Source organism: Cinclus cinclus, chromosome 2 (genome assembly GCF_963662255.1).
Source record: "Cinclus cinclus chromosome 2, bCinCin1.1, whole genome shotgun sequence".
Lineage (NCBI taxonomy): Eukaryota > Metazoa > Chordata > Aves > Passeriformes > Cinclidae > Cinclus > Cinclus cinclus.
In genome coordinates this window covers 52,493,095-52,520,782 of record NC_085047.1, presented here as the reverse complement: position 1 = coordinate 52,520,782, position 27,688 = coordinate 52,493,095, and the positions used below count along the sequence as shown (strand labels likewise).

Genomic DNA, 27,688 nt, shown 5'->3' with positions numbered 1-27,688 from the left:
GCGGGACAGCCGCGGGCACTGCGGAGAAAAGGGTGTCCGAGCCGGGGGTGGGGTGGCCTCAGTGCGCCGCGCCCTCGGGCTGCGCCGGCCGCTCGCAGCCGTCACCCCGCGCAACGCCGGCGACGCGGGGGATGCGAGCGGGACGGGCGGCGGCGGCGGCGACGGCAATGGGGGAAGGCGGCGGCCGGCGGGCCGCAGAGCCGGAGCGCTTGGTGCTGGAGCTGGGGCGGGAGAGGCGGAAGCAGTGAGTCCGGCGGGGGACGCGGCGAGGCCGGGCACGGCGGCGGCTCCGGGAGCGGCCCCGCAGCACCGCCCGAGGGGCGCTCCCGCCGCTCCCTGCGGCAAAATGGCGGCTGGCACCGCGGGCGAGGGGAGCGGGCCGGGCCCGCGGTCTGCCCGGAGACTGTGCTGGGAGCCCCGCTGGCTCTGCTGGGAGCCGGGAAGGGCGCAAGGGATGCGAGTGGCACGAGGAGCCCGAGGAAGCGGGATAAACGGTGTCAGCCGAAAAGGAAGATAGGGCCGGCTGCCGTGCTGAACCGCAGCAGGCGGCTCAACACCGCACAGCCGCTTGCTCCCTCTCCTCCCAGTGGGATGGGGGAGAGAAGGAAAGGTGAAAGAGAAAATCTGGGTGGCTGAGACAAAGGGAGTTTAGTAACTAAAAAGAAACAACAACAGAAAGGGAACAAACCCAAGAAAAGCAACTGATGCAAGAGCCTCCAGGTACACACCACCAGCGGGACAATGCCTTCCTTTCCCGAGGCAAAGCAGCCCCAGCAAGCCCCAACACCCTAGTGTTTATTTCTGAATATGACGTGGTACGGTATGGGATATCCCTTTGGGCAGTGGGATCAGCTGCCCCGGTTGTGTCCCCTCCCAGCTCCTTGTGCACCCCCAGCCCTCTCGCTCGTGGGGTGAGGAGCAGAAAAGGCCTTGACCCAGTGCAAACAATGCTCGACAGTCACCAGAACATTTCTGCGCTATCAACACAGTTTTCATCAAAAATCTGAAACGCAGTCCCATACCACCTACTATGGAGAGAATTAAATGTGTCCAAGGCAAGCACAGCACTGGGCTGGGAACCCTCTTTGGGGGAAAAACAGAGAAGACTTTTAAATGGGTGCATGCCTCGCTGGGGCAAGATGAATAAATGGACAATGAGGCACTCTTCATGCACGCTCCTTTCCACAATGTTGAGTGAAAGTGGAAAGGTGGATGTCACCCATCTCTAGTGTCAGTAAATATCTCTGAGACTTCTAGGTAAGGCATGGCATCTCTGCATGCAGTTTGCAGGGATGAGGACTTGTTCTTGTTAGCAGTCAGTCCCCTTGCTAAAGCAGCAATTGTTTCAGTGCTGGCATAATTCTTGATGCTCGTGCCTGGTGGGATTGGTTTTTTCCCCAGTTTGCTTAGGAAGCTACACATTTTTCCCTGGGTTAAACAACATGATTACCTTTTGAGTGCTAATAAATGAAAACAGGAAATGTCAGAATCTCCTGTGCTGCCTTAATTCAGACCCTTAATATTTACATTTATATACCATCTTCAAGCAGTCTATTAATACTTTTTTTTTTTTTTTTTTTTTTTGCCTGAACAATGTTTCTTTCAGTGTCTGAGCTGCAGATCTCTTCAAACTAGTCCTGCAGTTGTGGATTTTATAAAATGTTCATTCATAAATGGAAAGGGAAAACACAACACTAACACAGTCAAAATGGTGCCTTATGTATTCAAAATGGCACAAAAGGTAGCTTGGACATACTTGCACCAACATGTAAGCAAATGACCTTTAATAAATCTCCTGACTTAGTAGTGTCTCAGGATAAGTAGATTGGTTATCCTCTGCATGCAACAGGTTTTTTTTTCTTTACCTGACACACGATCCTGATTTTGATGGTGTTCAGGTAAAAAGTTAAGTTATGGTGATATACTTATGGATAAAAGCAAAGTATATATTTAATAAAAACCTTTATGGTGGTGGCATGACAGTGAAAGACTTTCAGCTCCAGGTGGGTTTTATAACTATTCTCTCTGTGTGCAAATAGACAGTATTATTATTGTCTATTTCCCAGGAGTTGCTTATTCAGCTTAATTGCCAATGACCAGGCTTGACATCTCCATCTAAACCAGTGGCATGTACAGTCAATGAATACTAAAAAGCTTTTTGAAGGTGTGATTCATCTGACCTACTTTGCCTGGCTGTTCTAGCATGAGATGACTCACACCCTAGGAGGTGCCAGTTTGTCTCCCTTAGGTAGAAAGCAAGCTGAGGATGAGTGGCTTGCAGATAGATGTCTGCATTTCTTCACTGCCATCTCACCCTTGTCATCTTTTTGTTGGCATATCTGATTATTGTGCCAATTAGGCAGTTTGCTAACAGCCCACCTACCACTCACTTAGCAGTCATGAAGAAGAGATTTTTACTTCACGGAGTAAATTGAATCATCCATGTCCATAAGGAGTCTGTTCCTCATGTACCTACTGATCCTCGATAATTGTGGATGTAGTACTGTGAAATCTTTCAGTTTTTTTTCCCAACTGTAATGATAGTCAGCTCAAATCTGATTCTGTGTTGTTGTGATCAAGATTCAGCACACGTTTTCATCAGGAAATGTCATGGCAAATGTTTCTGGGAGGGAGAGAGAAAAGGCATATAATACTGCAGTGTACTTCTTATTAGACAAAGAGATCTTAAAGACATATATTTATGCATGTCAGATACTTAGTAATGTTGATGGTATTGTATGTTACTTCAGCTTGTGAGATTTCATTTCCTGTGGCTTTCCTTGCCAGGAAAGCTGCAGCATTTTCCCAGCACTCTGCTGACTGCAAATGTCAGGAGTCCATAGCTTTCAATACTGTGTGTGCTCTTCCATGTGGTGCCCCTGCACTGTGCAATATTGTTTCTGCTTTGTTCATAGATTCTGAAGGAATCTGTGCATTTTATCTTCTACAGGACTCAGTAAAGATCTACCATATTACAGAGCTGATGCCCTAGAGCTGATGACTTGCCCTGAGCTTTTCCTGAGTTTCTCTCTTCACTATAGAAAATCGCTTCAGGCAGCCTTTTGCCCGATAATCTTCCAGATATCTAGACCTGGGTAGCAAAACCTGCAGGAAAATGGTTTTCATCCTAAGTGGCTGCCATTGTCAAGTAAAATAACACCCATAGACAGCCTTATAAAGAAATCTAGCAATTTTTTTTTCTTTTTTGTAGTTTCAATCAGAGCCTTCTTATGTGAACTGCTCATTTTTTTTTTCTCATTTTCTTCACAAGAGCTTCTTTGTTATACTTAGTATGTAAGGATGTGGTTAGGTTCTAATGATTACTTACATGTGACGTTTCAGGATTTACAGGCTTTCTTCTGTGATGACTGTAAATTGTCCATTGACATGGAGAAGATTTAGAGGCCTTGAATAGTCTAATTATGTTTAACACATGGGAGTTGCAGGTAAAGAGTCCAGTGCAGTCCCTGTAAAACAGACCAGGTCTCTGGGCAGGTGGGCAGCTGTACACAGCTGCATTAAATTCACACTAACAGATAAATAGCATGACCCCCATTTCCTATCACAATTAGAAATAACTCCAGAAATGCAAAATACTTCGATACATTAAACCCCCAAAATACTTACCAAGTCTCTCCAAGTGGTTTATTTCTACATCCCTTCTCTGTCAGGGCAGAGATTGCATTTGCTGAATATACACTGCCTAAAATAGAGCAGTTTCACCCTGGATGCATTCTAGGTGCTACTGGAATATAAAATGTTAAATAAAAATTATATTTTTTTAAAAAAACCTGGTTTCTGTTGCAACATGGAAAAAAGATTTTCTGTCAGTGTAGCAATTACAGTGTGACCCCTGACAGTTTACCATTTCTGTACATACATTCATCAGAACAAAATATAATTGGAATTTGGCTTTCAGTTTTGTTAATGGTTCAGAAAGAATAATAAAATTTAAGAAAAGAAATTTTGTATATAGTATTGGAATGGTAACAGAAATTGAAAACTGGAAACACTAGATTTAAAGAAGTCATTCTTCCTGCATCTGAGCACTTGGTTAAGATTTCTTTGAAAATGAAAACAACTTTATTTTGATACAGCTCAGCTCTGGTTGCATCTTTGACCATTTCTGATTTTCAGTGTTATTTCCTTTCAAAAAAATCCCATTTTAAGCACTCACTGTCATCATAATTTCCTCTTTTCCAAGCTGTGAGAAGTTGATAGAAATCTGCTTTGCAGAAACCTTATCTATTTGTGTTGAAATGATAGCAGCAATGTAGTAAGTTTTTGTCTTTCTTCTTCCTAGCCATCTGCCTCTTTTCTTTGGAGTGGGAGAAACCAGGCAACAGCAATCGTATTTCCTTTGGTTTTCCTGCATCTAAGGCTTTTTGAGTCATATTTCAAGGCTATCTTTGGCTGGGTTTGTTCTTTATGTCTCTTGCAAGTTACCAGTACTGTCCTTATTTTTTTACCAATGTGCCCCCTGTCTAATTTAATGTTGGTAAAGACAAAAAGAGCAATGGAGCAAGGAGAGCTTGGAAGCCCCACCTCTTCCTTGCCATTCAAGATGTCTGTCCTACTGTTCTCCAGTGTGTCTCTTTCACTGAAAACAAACTTGGCTTACCTTAATTACACATTTTTATATTTCTTTGCGATTTCAGCTCTTCAGCCCTCCTTATTCCAAACTTACCTATTCAACTCCCTATGAGCAGTTAGCTTGCTTCTGCAGCTTGCAGTTGAAATGTGTTGTTTCAAGCTGTGTAAAAGAAGTGTCACCAACTGAATGTGAACACAGAAGGCAAGAGGTGATGCAATTTCTCAGTAATTAATCTCTGTCATCAGAGCTTTGATTTCTCAGAGGTTAGATAATTACCTCTTGAAGAGCATTTCTCATGGTCATGTTCAGAAAGTATCCATGTTGACAATTAAAAGTCTCCTTTAAACATCCCTCCTCTTCCCCCTTCCCAAATAATTACAGGCTAATAATTTTCTCTCTTGCATGTTTTAATAAACTAGGCTAAGGTTTCAAAAAACACTAGTTGTCATGTTGGTATTGTAAAGCATTTCCCAAAGGGCCTTCTTTGTAGAGTTTGTGTTCTCAGTTCTTCTGAAATATCTCAATTTAGGCTCTGAAAAATTGAGGTGTCCAAGAACCATTGACTGTTTTTTTTGAAATGTTGGCCTTCCAAACTTAACTTGAAAGGACAAAAACACAAATTACCTCTGCATTTTGGTGCATTGTGTTCCATGCACCTATCCTGGTGTGGTCTGTTTTACTGGAGACCTCACAGGCAGGAGCATTTCTTCATAGACATCTAAAAGAGCCAGGCTGTTAGCATGAATATGGTCAATAAATTATCAGTAATGTCCTCCTGATGTGATCAAGAACATAAGGTTCATTGTATGACACTAAACTACCATCTGGCCACTTTGAAGGATGAGAGTCATCTGGCACCTTGTCTGATGCATGCCAGGTGGGTTGTGCTCTCGTCGAAGTCCCCTGCTACCTTCTGCTTCTGGTCAGACCTTCCAAGGCAGAAAGAGCCTGGTTTTCATGGTACCTTTCAGCTTTCTGGCTGACCAGTATACAGAATTAATCAATGCGCAAAAGTATATTTTCATAAAAATGGTGGCTTCAGCTCCTGTCTTTTTTTTTTTTTAAACACTGATCTTACTTTAATTACTTGCTATCATTTCTGGTAGTCATAAAACATCATTTGTTTTGATAGGATTTGATATGGGTGCAATTTAGAAAATTACTATTAATAATTGAACAGTAAATCAAAATGAAGAATTAATTCAGAATTTCAAATAGCACATCTCTCAGGCATATTCTTGTTTTAAAAAATGTACTCATTGGGCATCTTCTTTTAGATGAAAAATTAGGGTCAATGTCCTCTCTACATTTTTTAAATTCTGATGATTGGCTAGAAAATTATTATATTTCAGGAAATATCTATCTTGGGATTTTGTGGAAGTAATTTTATTCACAAAGTAGAAATGCTTCATTGTTTTAAAGGCACTGTATTAACCATAGAGAAAAATACATTTCAGAATGGACAAGATAATGTAAATACACAGGAATGACCAATAGATACTTCTGAAAATATACTTGATCTATTTAAAAAAAAAAAAATGAATAAAGCTGTAGTACAAGAGCCATTTATTGGCTATTGTAGCAATTTATTGACTTCTTTTACTACCACAGGGGGATGCTTGAAAGCTCAATATTTGAACTGAGAAACACTGTAACAGAATTGGAAAAAAGTCTTAACACAGTTCAAAATGAAGGTAAGTGAATTGCAACGGTCTGGCTAATTGATTTGGAAACGCAGACAAATAGTTCTTTGGGGAAGGACTTACAGGGGGTTCAAATTTTTATTTAGAAATTTAACCTTTTACTATTCAAATGTGACTATTGTAACTGTGGTGCTTCACATGTGAAATTAAGAAATACTGCATGTGTTCATGCTAGTTTTCTTGTTTCATTAATTATTAATTAATAAATTATTTAATTTTATTAATTATTTATGAAACTACTAATAATATGAATTGACAGAGTTGGTTAATATTCTGACCACAGTAAGCCTAGTGAAATTCTTCCTTGATTTATATTTTCAAGCTCTTTTATATGCTAAGATGCTTATTATGAGGATTACTAAGTGAAGACTTTCTCTGTTAGTTAAAAGGAACCGTTTTTAAAAATGCTTTTGCTTAAAATGACATGAACTAATCTGGGAAATATAATAATTCTGTATTTTTTTGAGATAATGAATGGAAAACCAGATATGAGACACAAGTAGAATTGAACAAACAGCTGGAAAGGCAAATTAATATTCTTCAAGATAAGGTGGAGCTTATTCGTGGAAATCCATCAGGTAGAAATGGATATTCATAATTTTTTTGGTGGAGTTAGTGATGGTTAGATACGTTGAAATTACATCAACAGGTAACAACTTTCTGATTATTTGTAGATAAACTGTCCACTGTTCGCACTTTTGATAAAATGCCTGTGGTAAGTAGTGTGACATTTAGTTGGCTTAACAACAAATCACAGTCTAGTTGAAAAACTCATATAGTCTCTGGTTTTTCATGAGAAAAAATATCAGCAGCCTGATCTAGAAGCCAAAACAATCAGTTCTGCTTATGTTTTTATTTTTTCATGTATGCAATTGCTTATAAAATATAGAGTAAAATCCTTAAGTAAGAAGTACATAAAACCTGAATGTTGGGAAGAGTTATGTAGTGAAATTTTTTCCTATGTGAAGGTTTTTATCATTGAATCTGCAGTAAGGCATGTGAGATGGAATAGCTGGACTTGATCTATGAAGAAATGGGAAAACATTAAACCTCATGGAATCATTTACTTTGACCACTCTGACAGTTAAAAAGTCTTCAGTTGTGACCAGATGGAATTCCAGCTGTTTCAATCTTCTTGTCCTGTCACTGGGCACTGTTGAGAAGAGCCTGGCTCCTTCTTCTTTCTTCCTTCCTTCCCATCACATATTTATACACATTGATAAGAACCCCTGGGCCTTCTCTTCCCCAGGCTGAACAGTTGCACATCTCTCAGCCTTTCCTCATCTGTCAGGTGCTCTGGTCTCTTAGTCATCTTCATAGCCCCGTGTTGGACTTGCACCAGGAAGTTTGTATCATTCTTGTACTGAAGAGCCAAGGACTGGACCTGGTACTGCAGATACATCTCACCAAATGCTAAGGATAAGGGTTGGATTACCTCGCTTGACCTGCTGGTGGCATCTTCCTAATGCAGTCCAGGCAGCCACAGGCCACCCTTGCAGCAAGAGTGCATTGATTTCTTGGGGTCACCTTGCTCACCAGGACCCCAAAGTCACTGTCTCCCAGGCTGTTTCCCAACCAGTCAGTCCCAGGATATACTGATACCTGGGATATTTCTCCCCCAAGGGCAGGACTCCATTTCTACTCCACATGATTCCTCGCTGCCTGTTTCTGCAGCTTCTTGAGGCCCCCCCTGCATGGCAACACAATCCTCTGCTGTATCAGTCCATAATCCCAGTTTTGTATCAACTGATAAAATGGATGAATAATTGCAGGAACATTTTGCATAATATAGCCACAGGAAAACTCATTTTACAGTAAATTTTTGCATCACTGAAGGAAGTATTTGTTTTAATTTTAAAAATTTTATTCCTTAATGCACTCATACTTCATGTCCTTTATTTCAACACAGCATAAAATATTTTTTCTGCACTCTTGAGGAGAAAATGCCAGGGAAAAAGCACCAGCAAATATTATGGCCATTTTGTCTTCTAAGGTAGTAAATGAAGTAAAAAACAACTTTTCTGCTTCTTATCCACTTTTAGAAGTAGGGGAGATAGATAAAGATATGATAATGCCTTATAACACAAGCAGGGATAATGAAGATTATGAAGCAGGGCTGTTTTGATTTTTACTCTTTTGCTTATACTTACAGAAGTGTAACCATGTGACTTTTTTGGTGCTTCAGATTCTAAAGATTAATGGGAGTTTAGTGACCCTAGAGAAGGCTGCATGCTCTTTTAGTGGGAAGGATTATTATCTACTGTAATCAGGGTGTGATTAATTAACTGCTTTTTCTGTTCTGATCCATGGCTTTCAAACAGTTGACATTTTTGACAGTTTTAGTGTTGTCCTAGAGACCCTGGTGTTTTGTAGGTAGGCAAGATTATTTTCTTTAACAGCCAATTAAATAGAGAACAAAATCTTCCCCATCCCACTTTCCTGTTTCACCGAGTTCATCTGAAAATACAACTGGGATTATGTTCAAAGAAAAGTCTTGAAGACAGAGCACTGATCTAGAAAATTTACAGCAGAGTCTGCTTTGGACGATGTTATTCCAGTCAGCCTGTAAAGCACAGACTGGTGTGCATAGTTACAGTATCACAAGTATTTGTTTACCTCCAATTGCCAGTACTCTCCTAACCAATCCAATTACACCTTGCCAGACACTCCAGGAGGCATTACCAGCAAAATAATCTCCTTTCTCCTTTCCAATCCAGTACATTTCTAATCCCTGCTAAATATTGCATTGCATCCTCATCAATGAGCCGTGGTTCTGAGGGGTTTGATTACTGTTCCCATGAAGGGAAGAATGCCAGCCCAACTGAAAGGTTCATACTGCCAGAAGGAATCTAGAAGAGAGCTTCAAGAGTCCTAGGCTCACTTAGTGAAGCCTGGGAAAATCTGGGACCACATAGCATGTGCTATGATGTGCAGTTTCAAGTCCTTCCTTCATTCTTCCACCTTAAGTTTAATAAATCACCCTGTTTGCTAACCAAAAAGGAAAGTGCTTTAAGGATTTAATGAACTGTTTCATTTTTCCCTTGTTTTGATTTTTGGGAGATATAAAGAGTACAAAAATACTGAGGTATTATGAGGGCTCTGCTGTTTTTTGATTTTGTCTTGTTTTGTTTTTTTGACTGAAGCCACCAGAAAAGTCAGTGTTTATTTACAGATACTCATGGAGAACGAAGAGCTGCTTTGCTTTTTATAGATATAATTTTAAAAGAGAAAACATTGGTAAAAATACACAGAAAATTTTTATGGTGTTCAAGCATTTAGGTTTGTTAAAATTCTTTTGGAGTTTTTGAGAGTTGTTAGGGATTAGGGGAGAATATTTAGCTTCTTCACAGATGAGAATAAAGAGCAGATGTGAGTGATAGAAAAACAAAGAGTTTTCAACCAGTTATCAGTATACATTTGCTTAAAGTAAAAATGCTGAGAATGGGGGTGTAAAGCATTGCGTGTGTGTTTATAAAATCAAAAGTACACTCTGATATTTAACTTTCAATTTGCAGTTGCATATGAATAGGAAATATATTCCTATATGAAAATATACTTCCTAAGTGTGTTGCATAGAAAATATTTCTTCTCTGAAAGGCTTGTCCAGCACTGGAACAGGCTGCCCAGGGAAGTGGATGAGTCACCATCCCTGCAGGTATTTAAAAGACACATATTGTGGCATTTGGCAGCATGGATTAGTGGTGGACTTGGCACTGCTGGGTTAATGGTTGGACTTGGTGATACCAAAATGGTTGATTCTGTGACTGTGTGAAGCTCTGTGGAAGGACTGAAAAGTAGTTCTTTCAGCAAGATGATCCAATTTCTAGAACGTGGCAGCAGTAGACAGTAGATTTTGTTTTGAGCAGCGTATTTAGAAAATTAAATATTATTTTCAAGTATTTATTACCTGCACTCTCAATAAATTTAGAATTATAATTAGGATTATTAGAAGGACCTTTAACAATTCTTAATTTACTAAACAATTTTCAGTTATCTCAAAGATACTAAAGAGATTTAGCACTCTCAAGCTAGTCATTTAAGGTCCTATAGTGAAAAGAGGGAAGAAAAAAATGTCTGTAGAGTAATTCAACCTATTTAGACATAGGTAGCATAAAATATTTTCTTGATATCAAGCACTACGGGGAAAATTTAAAAAAAAAGAGATTAGTCATCAGGGACCTTGGCAGTTAGCAAGCTATAAAAACCTGAATGAAAGAGAAGAATACAAATGCAAATTCTGGAGTGATGAACAAGGAAGCAGAGAGGATTTTCTGTGTTGAAAAATTGCAGTAATTGTTGCAGATGGCTAGCACTATTTTTGCTTTAGAATTAGAATTGTACTGATGAATGATTTTTTTCTATTAAAAACACCCGTACACCATTTAAATATATAGTTATCTTTCTGCAGTCCTTATAATGATATGAGTTAATATTTTTTTATTCAGAAAAATCATGTAGATGTAACACAGCAATAAATGCAGAACCAACACCTTGAACAAAAAATTCTTACTGCAGGTTTAGAAAATAATTTTTGTGTACTGAGGGCAGGTTAAAAATAACAGTGACAAGCACAAGAGAGTTCCAACAGTGAAAACTGTTTAGTCAGTAGTTTTCTTTATGTCCCAATGAATAGTACAAATGTAATACAGTACTTCAGAAATAATTACAGAAGGAATGCATTCTCTCTAAAGTGTAACAAGATGTGAATTTTACTTGCTTCTTTTAAACATGCTGCTTTCATTTGTTTGCATTTTTTTCCATAAAATGAGTTTTGGTAAAATATATGTTCTCCGCTAAGCATAATTTCCCATATATGCAGGAAGGAAACCATTTCTTTCTCTCTCACCATTTCTGCAAGAACAAATCCCTAGATAGCAGCTTTAGTATGCAAATACTGAAAAGCATACTGCAAAATCAGTTCAGAAGAGCACAGTCCTGATAGCATTGCCTTAGCAACGCTCTAGTTAAGATTAGCCCGGGAACCAGGGCTTCTGTTATAAATCACAATTTTTTTATTATGTCCAGCTCCACAGAAGAGAAAATTCTGACATTAAGGGCCAGACACTTGCTTTGCAAAGCTGCCTTTCAATAAGGACAGTGACCGCAGAACTAATAGCCTCACACAACCGTGTCAGGGTTTTTGCTGTCAGTTTTAAACTATAAGCAGAATGTGTGGCAGTGTCTCACTGGAGACATACGTGTTTGCAATATGACAGGAAGGGAATCTTGCGTTTGTGAAAATATGCAGTGAAGACTTTGTATTTCAGTAGGCGTTGATAACTGCCTGTAGGGAACATCAGCACTTATAATCGTGTAGGAAATGGTTACAATTCTCTTAGCAAGTGACTCTGAAATGAAACTTGTTGCTCTTCCTGGGTTAAGCCGTCTATGGAAAGAAGAAATCTGGTATCCATGACACTTGGAAGTATTTCAGAGAAAGTTCTCCAAAGTTTTCTGGTCTGACTGCTGTAAGCTGTTATCTTGCCTCCTCACAGACTTCCCCTTCCTACTCCTTTCATCTGACCTCAAATAAATACTTTGAATACCTCCAAGAGACCTTTTTTCTTTTCCTTGTCAAATTGGCATTAGTTGTTCCTCCTGGTGGCCTTGCTCAAACCAGGAGACTGTTGAACTCAAATCACTCTGTGGTGTGCCCAGAGGCAGAGTACACTTTGTGTTTCAAAGAAAACAGCCAGAGAAAAATCTTGCAATCAAGTGACATTCCTATCTGTCCTCAAGAAATCCTTAGCAATTGATGGGGATTCTGGGATGTCTTCCAGAGAAAATGTGTAAGGAATCCAGCCTTTTTCAGGCCTACTAGGAGAAGATACTAAGTGAGACATTTCTGAATCAGCAATGCCTTGTTCTGTCAGTCTGAACCACAGCGCTGGAGGTTTCCCTTTTAATTTCCCCTGCCCAAGTCAGCCCATGACCCCTGTGAGCACTGTGTGGAGACCACTGAGATAAGGATTTAGGGAGTGAACATCCCACCCCTATTACAGTGCACTAGAGCAGTTCCACTCCGGGTCTGGATTGGAAGCTAAGGATGGTGCTGACCACAAGGGGGCACTTGGCATTTAGGCAAGTGCAGGGAGCCTTTCCTAGCCTGCCCTGATGCTTTTACAGGATCCAAGTGTACGTTGCATGGAGAAATAGGCTATGCTAAATAATTTTTAAGTATTATTCTTTATGCAATATATGACTCGTGAACTTATTGATACCAATCTAAAACCAATTTCCATTTCAGTAAAACTAAAGATGTATTATTTGGATTTGCTACTAATGTGTTTGAAATGGTACATTAAAGGGTCCAGTTAAGTCACCTGATGAATGTCAACTCCTCATGTTAGAGGAAAGGGAGCTTATTTTCTAAACAAAACTTAATTTAATGAAAAATGTCAAGTAGAATGGGTAGCAAAAGGCTTCTTGTGTTGCTTTTTTTTTTTTTCAGCATAGCTGACAGATATATTGCTTCTGTTGTAAATCATGGAGAAAAAATTCAAGAGGCAGCAGATTGCCATAAGGATCATTAGCCTACATGAGCAGGACTCTGATGAAAACAAGTTTGAACTTCTTGATGATGCCATGGATTTGTCACCTTGTCTGTTGTGAAATGATTGTTAGAAATTTTTACCTCTGCTCTGTTGCCACTGAGAGCAGGGCAAGGAAAAATCCAGAATGAGAGCAACTTGTGTGGGTGGCCTTAAAATTCACTTGCAGTATCTTTCCATATTTTCATTTTTCCTGCAATATTAAGCCAAATGTGTAACTTCAGTCAAGTGAAAAAAAAAAAAAAATCGACAGAAAAAGAATTGGAGAATTGGTGTTCCCTTTGTGAAACTCTGGGGTTTGTCATTGCTGGACATGAGATTAATGTGTCTTTCCTCTGAGAGTGAGTCATGCTATGCACCGCAAAATTCTTTTATATAAAGGAAGTATTCATTTAAAATCTCAGTGTGTCTTATAGCTTTTTTCCAGCTTGCTCAGAGTGGTTTGACATGGATGATGTATTGAAAACTAAGGGTCTTAAATTCAGGTTAAATGCCTTAGTCAGCTTATGTCTTCTTTTCAGGCATACAATGTCCTTCTATTCATGGCTTAGTAGAAGAACCTGCAATGAGTCTATCTTAAAAAAATATTTCAGGATTCAGTTAAACTACTTCTAAAAAGCTTTTCCAGAACTTATCATAGTGGTTCATCCTGGAGTTTTTTTGACAATTTTTTGTTCTGGGGAAATCTGTGTAGCTGGGAAGCTCTTTCTGGTTCTCTTGAGCTCTCACTGGTCCTTGCTTTGTTTTCAGGCTTTTTTGTGATGTAAGAACTCTGCTACAAGTCAGTGTTACTGTATGCTCTAAGTTCTGTTTTCTGTGAGCTTTTATGTTGTTTTACAGTATAAAGCACTAAGCTGATTATACAACCATGATCATAGAGAATTGAATCTGTTTTGAGGAGATTTCTTTCTGGATGCTTCCCACAGAATTCAGGAAAGGCAAATCCAGCTCCTAGTGATCTGGCTGAGTTGATATGCTGTTGTTTCTCACTTCATGATTTGTATTGATGTACAGCAGCTAGAACCTTGAGATATGCAAGGACTCTGCTAGTTCCCCAATAACTGCCTTGAAGGTAGGAGTGGGGGATAACTTACAACCAGTCCTGGCTGAAATAGACCTCTAGAACCTCTCTGAAGTTTTTTTCCTTTAAAGTTTCTTAGTGTCTGGTTTTGAATTCTGTAGTGTTTGGTGACTTGGAAAGGTCTTTTAGTTGAGTAGGAACATCTGTGTCACAAGATTTCCACAAGAACTTCAGTACTGCCATACTGGGCTCTGTGTCATCAGTTAGGTTCATGGATGCAGGAATAGAAGTTCTCAGGCTGGGTTAGCGGAGTAAGTTTCCTAAGTATTAGCTGCGAGAAAGGCAGCTAGATTGGAATTCAAACAGATTGCATATTAGAGATGGAAAACATATAGCAAGTTGGTAAGAAAAACCCAAGAAGTGAGCCTGAAATCCTGCCTTCACTCCAGAAACAGATGTGACCTTTCAGCCTTTCTCAGTTTTTCCGTCTCCCTCCATGCAAATATTTGTATTTCTGACTCATTCACAGCCAGGCTTCAAAAATTGTCTCAGCATGGGTTAAGTATGATGATGGCAAGGGCGTTCTCAGGCTATTAGATATGAGAATGCAAGCTCTTGAGGAAGCAGAGGACTAAAATTTAACTCCAGTAGTTTATTTCTGGGTTAAATTTTAGGCTGTTGGATAGAAGAGGCTTTCTTGCCCAAGTAATATGTCTAGAGCATTCTTGCCATGTTGTGCCCTGCTAGAGGGATGACCACCGGGAAGGTTTGTGTTGAGACTATGTGAAGGCTTTAAGCAGCAAACCAGGCAGCTCCATTCAGCTTGGTTTTATGGGCAATCACAACAGCAACAGCTCAGATGCCTCCCTGTTACTTGACAAAAGCAGTTGTGAAGAATGTAAGACATTGTATAGACTGCTTTATTAGCACTAAGATGCTAAATTCTGCCTGAAGTACAATTGCAACTCCAGTTCTACTTAGATTTTGGGCTTCACTTCCTAATCTGTAAATTTTTGAGTATTTTGTAGCTTTCTTATTTCATAAGAGATTTGTAATAATGGCTTTATTACAATTTATGAGGTATGTTTATTACAATTTATGAGGTAACTGTGTACTTTTAGACACATTATCAACCTATTTCTGCCTGCTTGCTCATCAAAAGCAGTGTAGTGCATGGTTTGTTTGCTTGCATTTGGATAACATCCTTGCTCCAGAGCTGAATAAATGCCCAGGCATCTGCAGTGGACCAGCTGCATTGGCAGCAAAAAATAGACAGTGCTTCTGAAAGGACTAATGAAAGAAAAAGATCTAAAAGTAGTTTACTTTGTAAGTGAAAGAACTCAAAGAAATTAGATGAGTACCATCACTGAGGAGATACCAAATTGCTCTGTTGTAAGTAACAGCTGCAGCAACAAGTCTTGCTGTCTTAGATAACAGTGATGGACAAGCTAGTAAAGAAATAAATAGTGTGTTGTGGATTTACACAGAACAAATCTGGAGAGCAGTATGAATTTTGTATTTACTGTATTTGAGCTTACAGTGGTGATACAAAATATGTAGTAGGTGATAAAAAAGATGTACAAAATATGCTGTCACATGGTTATAATCTTTAATGCGCAGTGAGGTCAAGGAGGCAAAAAAATTTAGTTTCCTATTTCAACAGTGCTGAGGTCCTCTCTGTCTTCTTTAATTCTCTTGAGACACTGATGTTGAAATGAAATAGCACATGACCCTAGTGGAATTAAGCCAGATCTTCTCTTTAATCTTCAGCTTACTTTTTCTCCTTGAATTGGCCAACATTGCCTGAATTGACTGTAGGAGCCTTCTGTATTTGGACAAAGATTTCATCTGCATCCAAGGTACTGCTTTAATTAGGAAAGAAACCTGCAGCTACCCGTCAATTCTTTTCCTGTCTCCAGTATGCCAGTTGTAACAGATTAAAGTTAATAACAGTTCAATCAGGGGCAAAATACTCTTCAAAGATACAGCTCTTCTGTATCTCTTTTTTCTTTCTTTTTCAACAGTGGGAGGGGTTATTCTCTCTTGCAACATGTTTTAAAAGTTCTGCGCCTTTTGCCATGCTCCTGCAAAATCTTGATTTTAACAAAAATTATTCCTAGGGATGACTTCTTGAAACCCACAATTTTTTAAATTAAAAATAAAATTTGGAGCCAACATATTATGCAGAAAATTATGCAAAAGCATAAAAGTTGCAATAATCTGCAGCTGCTAGAAAAGATTGGAGACTTAAAACAGGCAGATATCATTTTTTTTACCAGCAGCAAGCATTTATAAACTCTCTGAGAAATAAACCATATATGGATATTGGCCTTCTGGATCTGAGACTAGCGTGATAAATAGGGAAATTTTTTTTAAAAATTCCCATGGAAAATGTTTGGAGAATTGTTATCTTGTTTCAGTGTTTACCAGGAAAGTCTGGTAAACAATGGCCTAGCAAAGCATGAAGGTCATGAGAAGAAATTGATTATTAAGGGAATGGCCAAGTAATCAGTATAGAAAGGAAAGGATTCATCTATTTTGACTAAGAAGGTGCTTGTATTAGAAATAGAAAGAAAAAAATTCTGGAACAGATACTTATCTTACACAGGGGACCTGAGCAAACAAATGGAAGAATCTGTCTGACCAGAAATGTAATAGCATGGATAGCAAAAACATGAAGGGATAACAAGTATTAAAGGTACACATTTGTCAGGAAAGAAACAAAACAGAGGTAGATGTGGTATGTAGCAGATGTGAGAGACTTTGGTAATGTTGTTTCTTTCTTCATCAGCTGTTTGGATGAATTCATCTTGAGGATGGACTGGAAAACAAAATTTAGTCACAATAATACTGGGAAATAATATTGAAATGTACATTGAAACAATATGACTCTCTTAAATATTAGGACACAAATATTTACTTTTCTATATATATCTGTTTACCTCTTTTCTAGGTCTTTAAATTCCTAGTATAGGCAGTTACAGGTCTTATTAATACAGTCAGCTGAGTACAGAGGTTTGTATCTAGATTTTTTTGGTTGACATCTTCAATGGAATAATTGTGTAAGCAAAGAGTCTTGAAGATGTTTCAGTGCACAGTTACTGCTCCAGAAGGATGTATCTTGTGTAACCCATGTGTCATATCTGCTGCATGTGAATGGCTTGGACTCCTTAGAGCAACTCAGATGGAACTGAGTTGAGCTCTTTAGCTGCTTAGCTGAATGAATCACTACATATCATTGATCGTCTTCACTGTGACTCTTGGTAGTTCAGTTCACTTTTGGACACTCAAATGTCAATACCCTCACTTCAGACTGAATTCCATCCAGTCAAATATACATATAAATATAATATTTGGATGGATGAATTTGGATATAATATTATTAGACTACTGACAGAAATGGTATTGTATGTTAGACTTGTAAATAAAGACTAAAACCCAAGTGCTAATAATGATGAGGCACAAAACTCAATGGAAAATTAACACATTTTATCAGAAAATAATAGATAAGAGGGACACAATACTATTTTATATTTTTAAAATGTACAAGTTCATTGCAGAAAACCCAGTCAAAAAACCTGTCAGATCAAGTGATCATGAATTTATTCGCTTTAAATTAAACATGTATATATTGCCTGCGGTTTAAGTAAAGGCACAAACAATAAAATGCAGGACAAAGGAAAAAATAGCTAATGTCAGCAAGTACTTGGAAGAAGAAATGACAACCAAATCCTAAGGAAAACTCAAGGAGCTGGATATCCTTAAAATGAGGAAAATGTGTAATCCATATCTTAGGATTCTGAAAGAACTGGCTTGTCACATCACTGATCTGATAGCAAGTGGTTCTAATAAACGTGCACATTGTGTGCACTGCAGAAAAGCACCTTTTTTACCAGTTTTAAGATGAAGACAGGAATAGTTGTTGCAAAATGAAATTGAAATATGGATATATTAAAGAAGCTCATGGTGGGCAAACCTGTTGACATTCTGTAATAAAACAATAGATTTGTTGTCACAAGAAATACAGTAATCTTGTTCACTGTGACCTCTGATAAAGATATCATGTCACATGGGAAGTAACTGATTAATTTTGAGAAAATGAAAATGAGTGGATTTGTTAAATGAATAAAGAGCTGGCAAATGGAACATGATAGCAGTGATTAGTGAAGGAGTCTACTGGGAGAGTACAAGCAGAGATTTTCCAGGACCAGGTTTAGGATGAGTCTTAATATTTAATGCATGACCTTGATACACAAAGTAGAATTAGATTGTGATATCGCTCTCCTGAAACCAATTATATAATATAATTGGGATCTGGATGTGATTTAGAAAGACAGTGAAGACTAGATTATCAAAAATGTGAGTAAAATTTAATAGTGTATACCAAAGGATTTAGAAAATAATGAAGAAATTATGTTATTAACTGAGAACTGATACAACTGCAAAGGAGCATCTGGGTGTTCTAGCTGAAGCCATGTTGACTGTGAGCCGTTATTATGCAACTGTGCAAAAGGAAAATGCAATCCTAAAATTTATATAGGTAGAGAAGTAGAATCACTGACATTGTTCAAGGCAGTGAGATGGCTTTTGGTGTACTGCATACTGTAGGTCAGTTCTGTTCTCCAGCCATAAGAAGGTTGAGCTCCAGCCTGGTGTATGAAAAGGTTACTAGGATGATTAGATGAAAGGACAGCCTGCTGTGTGAAAGATAATTTTTCCAAGTTCTGCTTAATCATCCTAGTAAAATGAACATGGAAAAAAGATGCTCATATGTTCAGTTTATACATGCTGGGGACAAACAGTGGGGAGGAAGAAGAAGAATTATCTTAAAATACATTTAAGTACAAGAACAAACAGTTGTAAACTGACCTTGATTAATCATAGAATAATAAAATGGTCTGGGTTGGAAGGGACCTTGAAGACCCTTTATTTCCGACCCCCCTGCCATGGACAAGACACCTTACACTAGATTGTTTTGCTCAGAGGCCATCCAACCTTGAAGACTTCCAGGGATGGGGCATATGCAACTTCTCTAGGCAACCTGTGCCTGTGCCTGTGCTTCACCACCCTCACAGTAAAAAAATATTTTCCTAATATATAATCTAAAGTTGTCCTCTTTCAGTTTAAAGCCATTACTCCTTTGTAAAAAGTCCCTCTCCGGCTCTCTTGTAGGCCCTCTTCAGGTACTGGAGGGTGCTAAAAGGTCTCTGCAGAACCTTCTCTTGTCTGAACAATCCCAACTGTCTCAGCTTGTCTTCAGAGGAGAGGTGCTCCAGCCCTGTGATTTTTGTGGTCCTTCTCTGGTCCTTCTTCTGCTGCAATAGGTCCATATCCTTATCTTGGGAGCCCCAGAGTTGGATGCAGTACTCCGTATGGAGTCTCAAGAGAGCTGAACAGAGGAGGGCAATCACCTCCCTCGACCTGTTGGCCACACTTCTTATGATGCAAGATACAGTTGGCTTTCTGGACTCCAAGCCATATTGCCAGATCATGCCAAGGTTTTCATCTACCAACATCCCCAAATCCTCCTTCTAAAGAGCCCTCTCAATCCGTTCTCTGGAAAGGAGATACATTCTCCCTAGACTTCCTATTATCACTAACATACCTATAGAAGCTTTTCTTGTTGCCCCCGACATCCCTGGCCGTGTTTAATTCTGTCAGGGCTGTAGCTTTCCTAAACTGATCCCTGAACTGATTGTTCAAACAATCCCTGTATTCCTCCCAGGCTACCAGTCTATGTTTCTACCCTCTCTTACCCTGTCTAGGCTTCCTTCTTGTGTTTGAATTTGTTTGGGAGCTACTTGTTCCTCCACACAGGCCTCCTGGCATGTTTGTCCAAATTCCTCTTTGTTGCAATGCAGTGTTCCTGAACTTGAAGGGTGAAACCATATGTTGGAGACTTGTATAATAATGTCTCTACTGGATAGAACGGAACAAATTATGAACGGGATTATGAAAAGCAATTTCCTGTGTTAGAAGTAGAGGAGCACCTGCTTGTGTGTGTGTTTTACTTCCATTACACAGCAAGCAAAGATTTAGCCAGTGCCAGTAACCAAAATGGTTACTGCTGTTACTCATTCCAACTGTAGACAAGATAGATGGCTGCACACCTAAGACAGTCACCCCACAAAGAACTGCTTTCTAGCCAAATTAGTATGAGTTATCTTTGATGTCCCATGTGGCTCTTCAATCACCCCAACAGCTCTCTCAGCAAGTGGTTTGAAAATGGATGTGCTGGTAAGATGTGAAATCTTCCTACTGAAAAGAGCCATCAGGGGGAATTTTGGTTAGAACAAAGGAGCAATTCTGACTGGTCACCACAAGGTGACTTTGCTAAAATGCCAAGGAGCAGCAGTGTGGAAAACTGTATACCTCCATCATTTTAGTGCAATGGAAATGTGTAATGCATAGCTGATAACTGTAGCATATAGTTAATTGTTTTGTCTCTGCATTGCACCAGCCAGAACCATGAAAAAAAAATGCACAGGAACCAAAGAGAATGACAAACATCATAATGCTTGAAGAATAAGGACTATGGTGATGACATCTTTATAGAGAATGGAAATAGTTGTAAAACACTGTTTTATTTACCATAACTGCAGGGTTCTTTAAAGAGGGCTCTTAAACAGCTGGAAGAAGAGAAGAAAAGTCTCCAGAATCAGCTAAAGGACTATGAACTTAGGCTGGAACAAGAAGCAAAGGTTTGTAATCACTCTATCCCTCTAGACTGTAAAAGCTGTTATGTTGTGTGACAAACAGACACTGTGTGTGGAACACACAATAGAATAATTCCACCAAATGTGTCCCTGGAAAATGGCTCTGCTGTATATCTGAATCTTTTTTATGATTCAGCTTTTAAAATTTGTGCCTAATGGTACCTATATCTCGTTTTAACTGTAGGCTTACCACAAAGTTAATGATGAGCGGCGCATGTACCTCTCAGAGATCTTGCAGGTAAGAAAGGTGTGACTCAGTAACTTTTAATGCTTTCTTAATATAACAACAGCATCTGTTAATGCCATTAGATCAGGGTTTTTTAATCACTTCGTTTGTTTACCAAATATCTTACAAAAGCTGCTTTTTAAAAATCTTAAGAGCCATAAATTGAAAAATTGTACAGTTTATTTATTTTAAATACTTTTTTTTGCTTTTGTATTGATTGGGGTTTCAGTGTTCCCTAGCATAGTAAAGGGCCCATAACTGAGAAAACTGAAGCAATTTTCTGATACTTGGCCATCCATTAGTCACAAGACTGCTATGCAGTTGAATAGAACAGAAGCGAATTAGCAGCAGTAGTGACACCCGTGTTAAGTAGCAATTCCTTCTTTTCATGTTTATCCTTTTTTCTTTTAAAGACAAACTATCTGACCATTTTGGAATGAAATATAACACATATTTCTGTTAACTTTATAAAACATGGAAAAGACACCTTGTTTTGGTGAAATCGCAGGTTAAATTTTATTGCTGCAAATTATGTAATACTTGAAATTTTATAGTACAAACTGGAGGAGCCTGTAAAGGAATCTGTGAAGATTTATAGTACTTCTTATTCTAGAAAATCTCTAAATTCCTAAATAATGTAAAAATAATACATTACTATTAGTAATAAGTGTGATATTCAAGAATTGCTGCCACTGAGTCCCTTTCATAGCTAACTGGGGTAAAAGCCAGTAATTAGCAGTGTTTCAATGTGTTTGCACAGTGGGCAACTGATTCCCTTATATGGTTCATTGCTACTTTGGGAAATCTAAGAGAATTGCTAAAATGAACTTTCCAGCATGAAAACAAGAAGACGCCAGGGAAATGCTCTTGATAACTGTTAATATCTTCACATTAGCAGTGAAACTGAGAACTTCTGGAGGAAGAAAGGAAATAAAAGCAGATTTTATTGCTGAACATGCTAGCAAGAGGAGTGCCTATGTTCAGCTCCCTATAAAAACACTTAAATATGCATTAAACACCATTTGAACTGGGGTATATGCACTGGCATCTTGCATAGTGAAGCACTGAGGTCTAGGATTTTGCCATCAATACTCAAGGTAGTTAGTGCATTATATTTTCAGGAATTTATTATTTACTCTCCTTATTTCAGTATCATATGAGAGCAAAATCATCATCTTCAGATTAATATTCCCATCTCTAGTTCTCTAAATGTCAAATAGCTATTCTAAAGCAGTTGTAGTGCAATCGTCTGTAATCTGTGAAGAAAGAATTGTGTCTAAGGTGCAAAGTATCACATCTGTTTTAGGTCAAGATGAAATAAATTTCCCCAGGGACTTTTCTGTCCCTCCTCCTGAGCTCTAATCAGAGCCTAAGTGAGTAGTTTAGATTAAGCATCTACCTTGTACATTGCTGATCTGAGCAGAGCAGTCACCCCCACATCTCAGCTACTGTGTGCAGTTTTGAGCACCTCAGTCTAAGGGCATCAAGCTACTTGAGTGTGTCCCAGGGTGGGTGGACCAGTGTGGTCTGCCCTCAATGGTAAGATTTATGAGGGGCAGCTGAGGTCATTTGGTTGGTTCAGCTGGGATGATAGAAGTCTGAGGGGTGACCATATAGCTGAGCAGTGATCTCACTCCACACTACACCTTCCTCCAGGGGGGCAGAGGAGGGGGAAGGTGCTGATCTCCTCTCCGTGGTGACCAGCAACAGGACATGAGGAAAGGGAATGAAGCTGCACCAGGAACAGTGCAGATTGAACATTAGGAAAAGGGTCTTCATTGAAAGGATGGGAAATCACAGGGTCATGATCCCCAGGAAGTTGGTCATAGCAACCAAACCTATCAGACTTCAAGGAGCAACAGGATGACACTCTTTAATTTTAGCTAGTCCTGCAAGGAGCAGGAAGTTGGAATTGATGATCCTTATGGGTCCCTCCCAGCTTGAGATATGCTATCATTCTGTGGTTTACTGTTGATTTCAAAAGGATCAGTGTTTTATCTGTTCCCCTCAGGTCTTCTTCTGCCATGACTTTGATTTGACTTTTATATTATTTTAGAATCTGCATATGTATGCATTCGCTTTTAACAGGTCACTTTAACAATAGAGGCAGAAATAGAGGTACATTCAGTACAGACTCTTTCATCTGTATTAAAATATCAGTGTTCTGCACATTGATATTGGCTGCTGTTAAGTTAGAACAATTTGCCCAGAGGCTAACAATTTCTATACCTTGCACAGTAAAAATACCAGAGGGTATTGCTATCTTGTGACAACAGTGTATCCTAGTGACACTGTCTTATTTACAGAAGATGAATAGAGTGTTCTTTTAAGCCTTTGTTTTCTCTCATTATGTTTGTAATTTTTTCATAGCTGGCAGTAAAAAAAAAAAATCATAAAATGGAAGTTTTTTACTAGTAGGTACTAAAAAATACCAGGTGTTTTAGGTTTTTCCTGCTTTGTTTTGGATCCCTCCTGAAGCCTGTGGCAGAAGCAGAAGACAAAGATGCTTCTGAGCAGCCATTTCTTTTATTTACCTCTTTATTACTGAGTGCTTTTCTGCTTTCTTATAATTACAAAATATATTTAACTTCTGTGTGCTTTTGATGTTTGTCTTGCCTGGTCCATAAGGGTGTAGTCAGTTTTAAATGATAGCTTTAAAATAAATTTAAAAATTCACAATCTTGAGAACTCATGCTAGAGGCAGAAATGGTTTCTGGTTTATTTTTGTTTGCTTTTTTTGTTTTGTTTTCAATCTGGCAAAGTATTGGTTTGGGATTTGGAGTCCACAGATCTTAAAGTCACTCTCTGGTGGTGTTCAGAAATCAGTTTGAAAGCTAAACAAAAAAGAACTATAGCAGTTCTTTTAAAAGGCCATTCTTTCAGGCCAGATTTTTGACACAAACTATTGCTAGCATAGTAGAATCAGATTTGTGACAGGGATTTCATTGCAGAAAAGACCCACAGTTATAGATTGCTACAGCTGGAAAGCTGCTTGTACAACAATGGCTAATTTTAGTTGGGATATGCCTGGAGTAAACTGTACCAACAAAAACAGTGCTATGGATAATAATCATATATAATGGCACTCTGTATTCATATAAATTACAAAAACTGTGAAGGCAACCATGGCATTGCTCTTGCCTCACATGTCACAGAATCACATCTCTTCAGATACGATAAGATGATAAATTATACTAGCCACCATCTTTAGTACTGGAGTTCCTCAAGTACAAACATTTCTTGCCTTCAGTAAAATAAATCTGCACAAATCCTATTTACTTCTGTAAGTGTGGTTGTGGTTAGAATTGAACTTGTTTTGTAAAAATTTGGCTATTGCAGACCTCAGCTGAACCTAAAATTGTTGAAAGGCAAAAAACAGATGCTCTGACTGGCAAGGGAGAAAAACAGATACTGAGGTAAATTTCCTTTATATTCCCTGTTTTCTGGTTTATCATTTTTTAATATGTGCCATATTTTAAACATAGCAACTTTCTGTTCATGATAAATATCACAGCATAATCCCACTGACAAAGTATTACTCAACATAATTTTTGATACTGATTGCTTTTCAATCAGTTTAATGCAAATGTTTTTAATGAAAATGTGTTTTAATGAAAATGCATGTATTTAAATCATTTTTTAACAGACTTCTGTTTATGGGCTAGAAATATAAATTGGTGGTATTGTGTAGACATATCAGCATTTTCCTTTCATTCTGTGTAAGCACAGAATCACAGGATTTCATAAACTGGAACAGCGGATCTTCATGTTCCAGGAGAGGATATTAGTAGAATATGAATTAATGCAGTACAATATGCATTCAGTTCTATAACTGAAGTCTCTCAATATATAAAAAGCACTGTGTGGGTTTGAAGTGCCCCATATGCCACTGTATCACTTCTGGCCCCAGTGATATTTAACATGGTTCATATGGAGAAGGTCAGAAAGCTAGAACCAGGAGGATTCACTCCCTCTGCAGTGAGATTAAATATCATCAGCCAGATACTGAGGTTTGCTGAGGGTTAGCACTGATCTGTGATTATGGTGGGGGTTTTTTGCAAGCTATTTTAGTAGACCATTACTTACCCTGAAATTATATGACAGTGTGTTTCTGTAATTTTTTTTAATATCAAACAAAAGAAAATAAAATGTAAAAGAAAATAAAGTGTCCTGTAACTGCTGGTCTCAGAAGATATGTGGTATAAAAAAACACCCCCTTTCAGTCCATTTCCCCTGAGGATTTTTTAACTTTCCAGTGTTCTTTAAACACATGAATGTACTTTTTCATCATTTAAATTGTCCTTAGTATAAAAGGACTTATTTTTCAAATTATTGACTTTTATAATCAGAGACTTAGAACTTTCAGGACAAACTGTGATCTTTGCTGGCAACATGGATGTAAGAATGGGGATTTGGCATAGTTTGTATTTTAAGAAAATCCTAGAATATATGTATGCACCTCATGAACATCACAAGGTAACTACAGCCATTGTTACATTATTCCTTTTTAATTATATTTTGATTTATAGCCTGGGGGAAGTTTGTTCAAGCTGATATTAATGAGAAATAATTGCATTAAAATAAGAGAAGACACACATGTTCTTGAGAATAATTTGAAATTTTTTTGTCTAGAGTTCTTATCTCACCTTTGTTGCCCTTTTACAAGATACCTGCATTGGAATTCAAACCATACTAACAAACTGCTTAATGCTTATTTTAATATAGGAACAGGTACAGAAAGCCCAACCTGTGTATTATACCAACACTGAAAATATTTTTGGGTAGTAGTTGTGAATACTAATTGTTGATGCATTCAGTTTCCTGGCCATCCAAAACAGAAGCAAGTACAACAGAAGTCCTTTTTGTGGTTATTACAGGACAAGAAGATAGGCTAGCTTATAGTTGGGAAGAACATGGATGTCTTGATGGCTCATGTCTCTGATGCAATTTGAGTAGCCAATTTATTGTCCTTCTGACCCTTGCTGTTACACTGAGGCTTACGGTGGGGGGCTTATTAGCTCAGTTTCAACACTGCACTGCTGCAATTACCTGGCTTCTAAGTCTGTAAGTCCAGCTGCTTTTGAGTGGAAGAGGTTTTGCTGCCTGAAGAATTCCACACAGGCATTTCCTCTCTGCTTTGTCCAGCTGTACAGTGATCTACAGTTGAAGCAATTGATTTTGAGTAATCATCTGATTTGTATTTGAATAATTGATTATCGAGCACACTGGACCCTTGGATTGTGATCTACCAACTCTGAGTAGAAGTAGCTCTGTATCTGTATGGGCACTGTTCTCCCTTCAAGATCAGGACTGCTTGTAAGAGCTGGAACAAAGGATGTGTCAATCCCAACACTAGTAAACACTAGGTTTGACTTCATTGACTCTTTCCCCACAAATTTGAAACTTGCACAGATACCACCATCATAGTCTCTATCACATATCTGGGTATCATGACAAATATAATGGTGTGATCTTGTGATATATTTTCCTTCAAAATGCCTTTGCTTGAGAAAGGCAGTGAAGCTCTGCATATTGTTGTTAGAGTATTTAAAGTGCTATCTTTACTCTGCAGTAATGAACAGGAAGAGAAACAAAAGGACATTGCATGGGAGCAGAGAGAATGACCCTCCTAGCTTGGGAAAGCACCATTTGTTCCCTGGAGATTTTTGTTACATTCCCACTGATTTCTTAGAAGATCAAGATGAAGCTCTAGCTGGTTTCATGTAGATGGTGTATGTATCCATGATGAGTACCACTTCAAAAATCTGCTGGCAATATCTCCTGCAGGCATTTCTGGTGATCATGGGCTCAAGAGCCTGGCTCTCCAGAGTAGAATACCTGCAGAGAGTTGTAATTATATCTACATGAAGTGTTTTCCCCTTTTCTGATGGGAATTCTTTAACTGATGAAAATGTCTCTGTAGCCAGTTATCATTCTCCTAGTTCCAATATTTAGTATGCTGTTCATGTTCTTCAAATGACATCACTTAGGTAACAGGAATCATGAGATGAAGATTGAGTTTGCAGAATAATTAGATGCTCTGATAAGTTGCAAACCTAGAAATATACTTGTTTTTTTTTCCTTTCTCAGGTTTATTAATTCACAGTAGTAATCAGATATGCAAATATAGAAAGCATGCACATTTTTAGCAGTTGAAACTTACAGGCAATGTGACATTTGCTGACTAACTTCACCCATTATATTTCAGAGGAAGACACAGTGTTCCAGGAAACCTGAAGATGGTTAACCCTCAAAAATGATCAATTCATGACTGTAGGAGTGAACCAGCTTCCACAATTTAAGCACTGATTTAATATGAATGCCAAGAACTTCCAGTCACTTTTAAAAAAATTTAATTTGACTGAAAGTTTCCAAATTAAAAATGAAAGTATTTGTGTCTTATTGCAATGCCAGACCCAGACTGGAATGTCTTCTTGGCTGCCTTAGTCTAAGTGTTCCTCTGCCTAATGGAATTGCTCTTCTAGTTGCCATCTTTGCTCTGGTGATCTCTGACCCTTTCCATTCTGCTTCACATCAGTGATTATGAGTGTGAGAGTGTTGGAAGACTTAGAGAATATTTAGTGTCTTTATATGCTGTGTAGACCCTTGAACTATGCAGTCATGGAAAACAAACAAGCCTCTAGTATTTTTGACCTCTCAACCAAGAAGAAAAAGGCATATCTGAAGTATTGTCTAAATATAACATTTTTTTAAAAAAACTGGCTTGCCACAGATCCTGTGTTGACTACTACTTTCTGTCTGTATGGTTTAGAAACACAGCACCATTTCCAGCTGCTTTAGGAACTAGTAATGGATAGAAATGACAGAGAAATTGAGCACTTTTTATTAAGGAATCTTCAGAGCCTGTCTTGTGGAA

General features: G+C 38.4%; 1 protein-coding gene across 1 annotated transcript; it reads left to right on the top strand.

Annotated features, from left to right (window-relative positions):
* Positions 1–167: 167 nt before the first annotated feature.
* Positions 168–27,071, top strand: CCDC169 (coiled-coil domain containing 169). The gene is made up of 8 exons (XM_062514713.1): positions 168–244; positions 6,206–6,288; positions 6,765–6,875; positions 6,972–7,012; positions 20,472–20,570; positions 20,770–20,823; positions 24,151–24,227; positions 27,020–27,071. Exons 1-8 carry the CDS (start codon positions 168–170, stop codon positions 27,069–27,071), a joined length of 594 nt encoding a protein of 197 aa, XP_062370697.1.
* Positions 27,072–27,688: the final 617 nt, after the last annotated feature.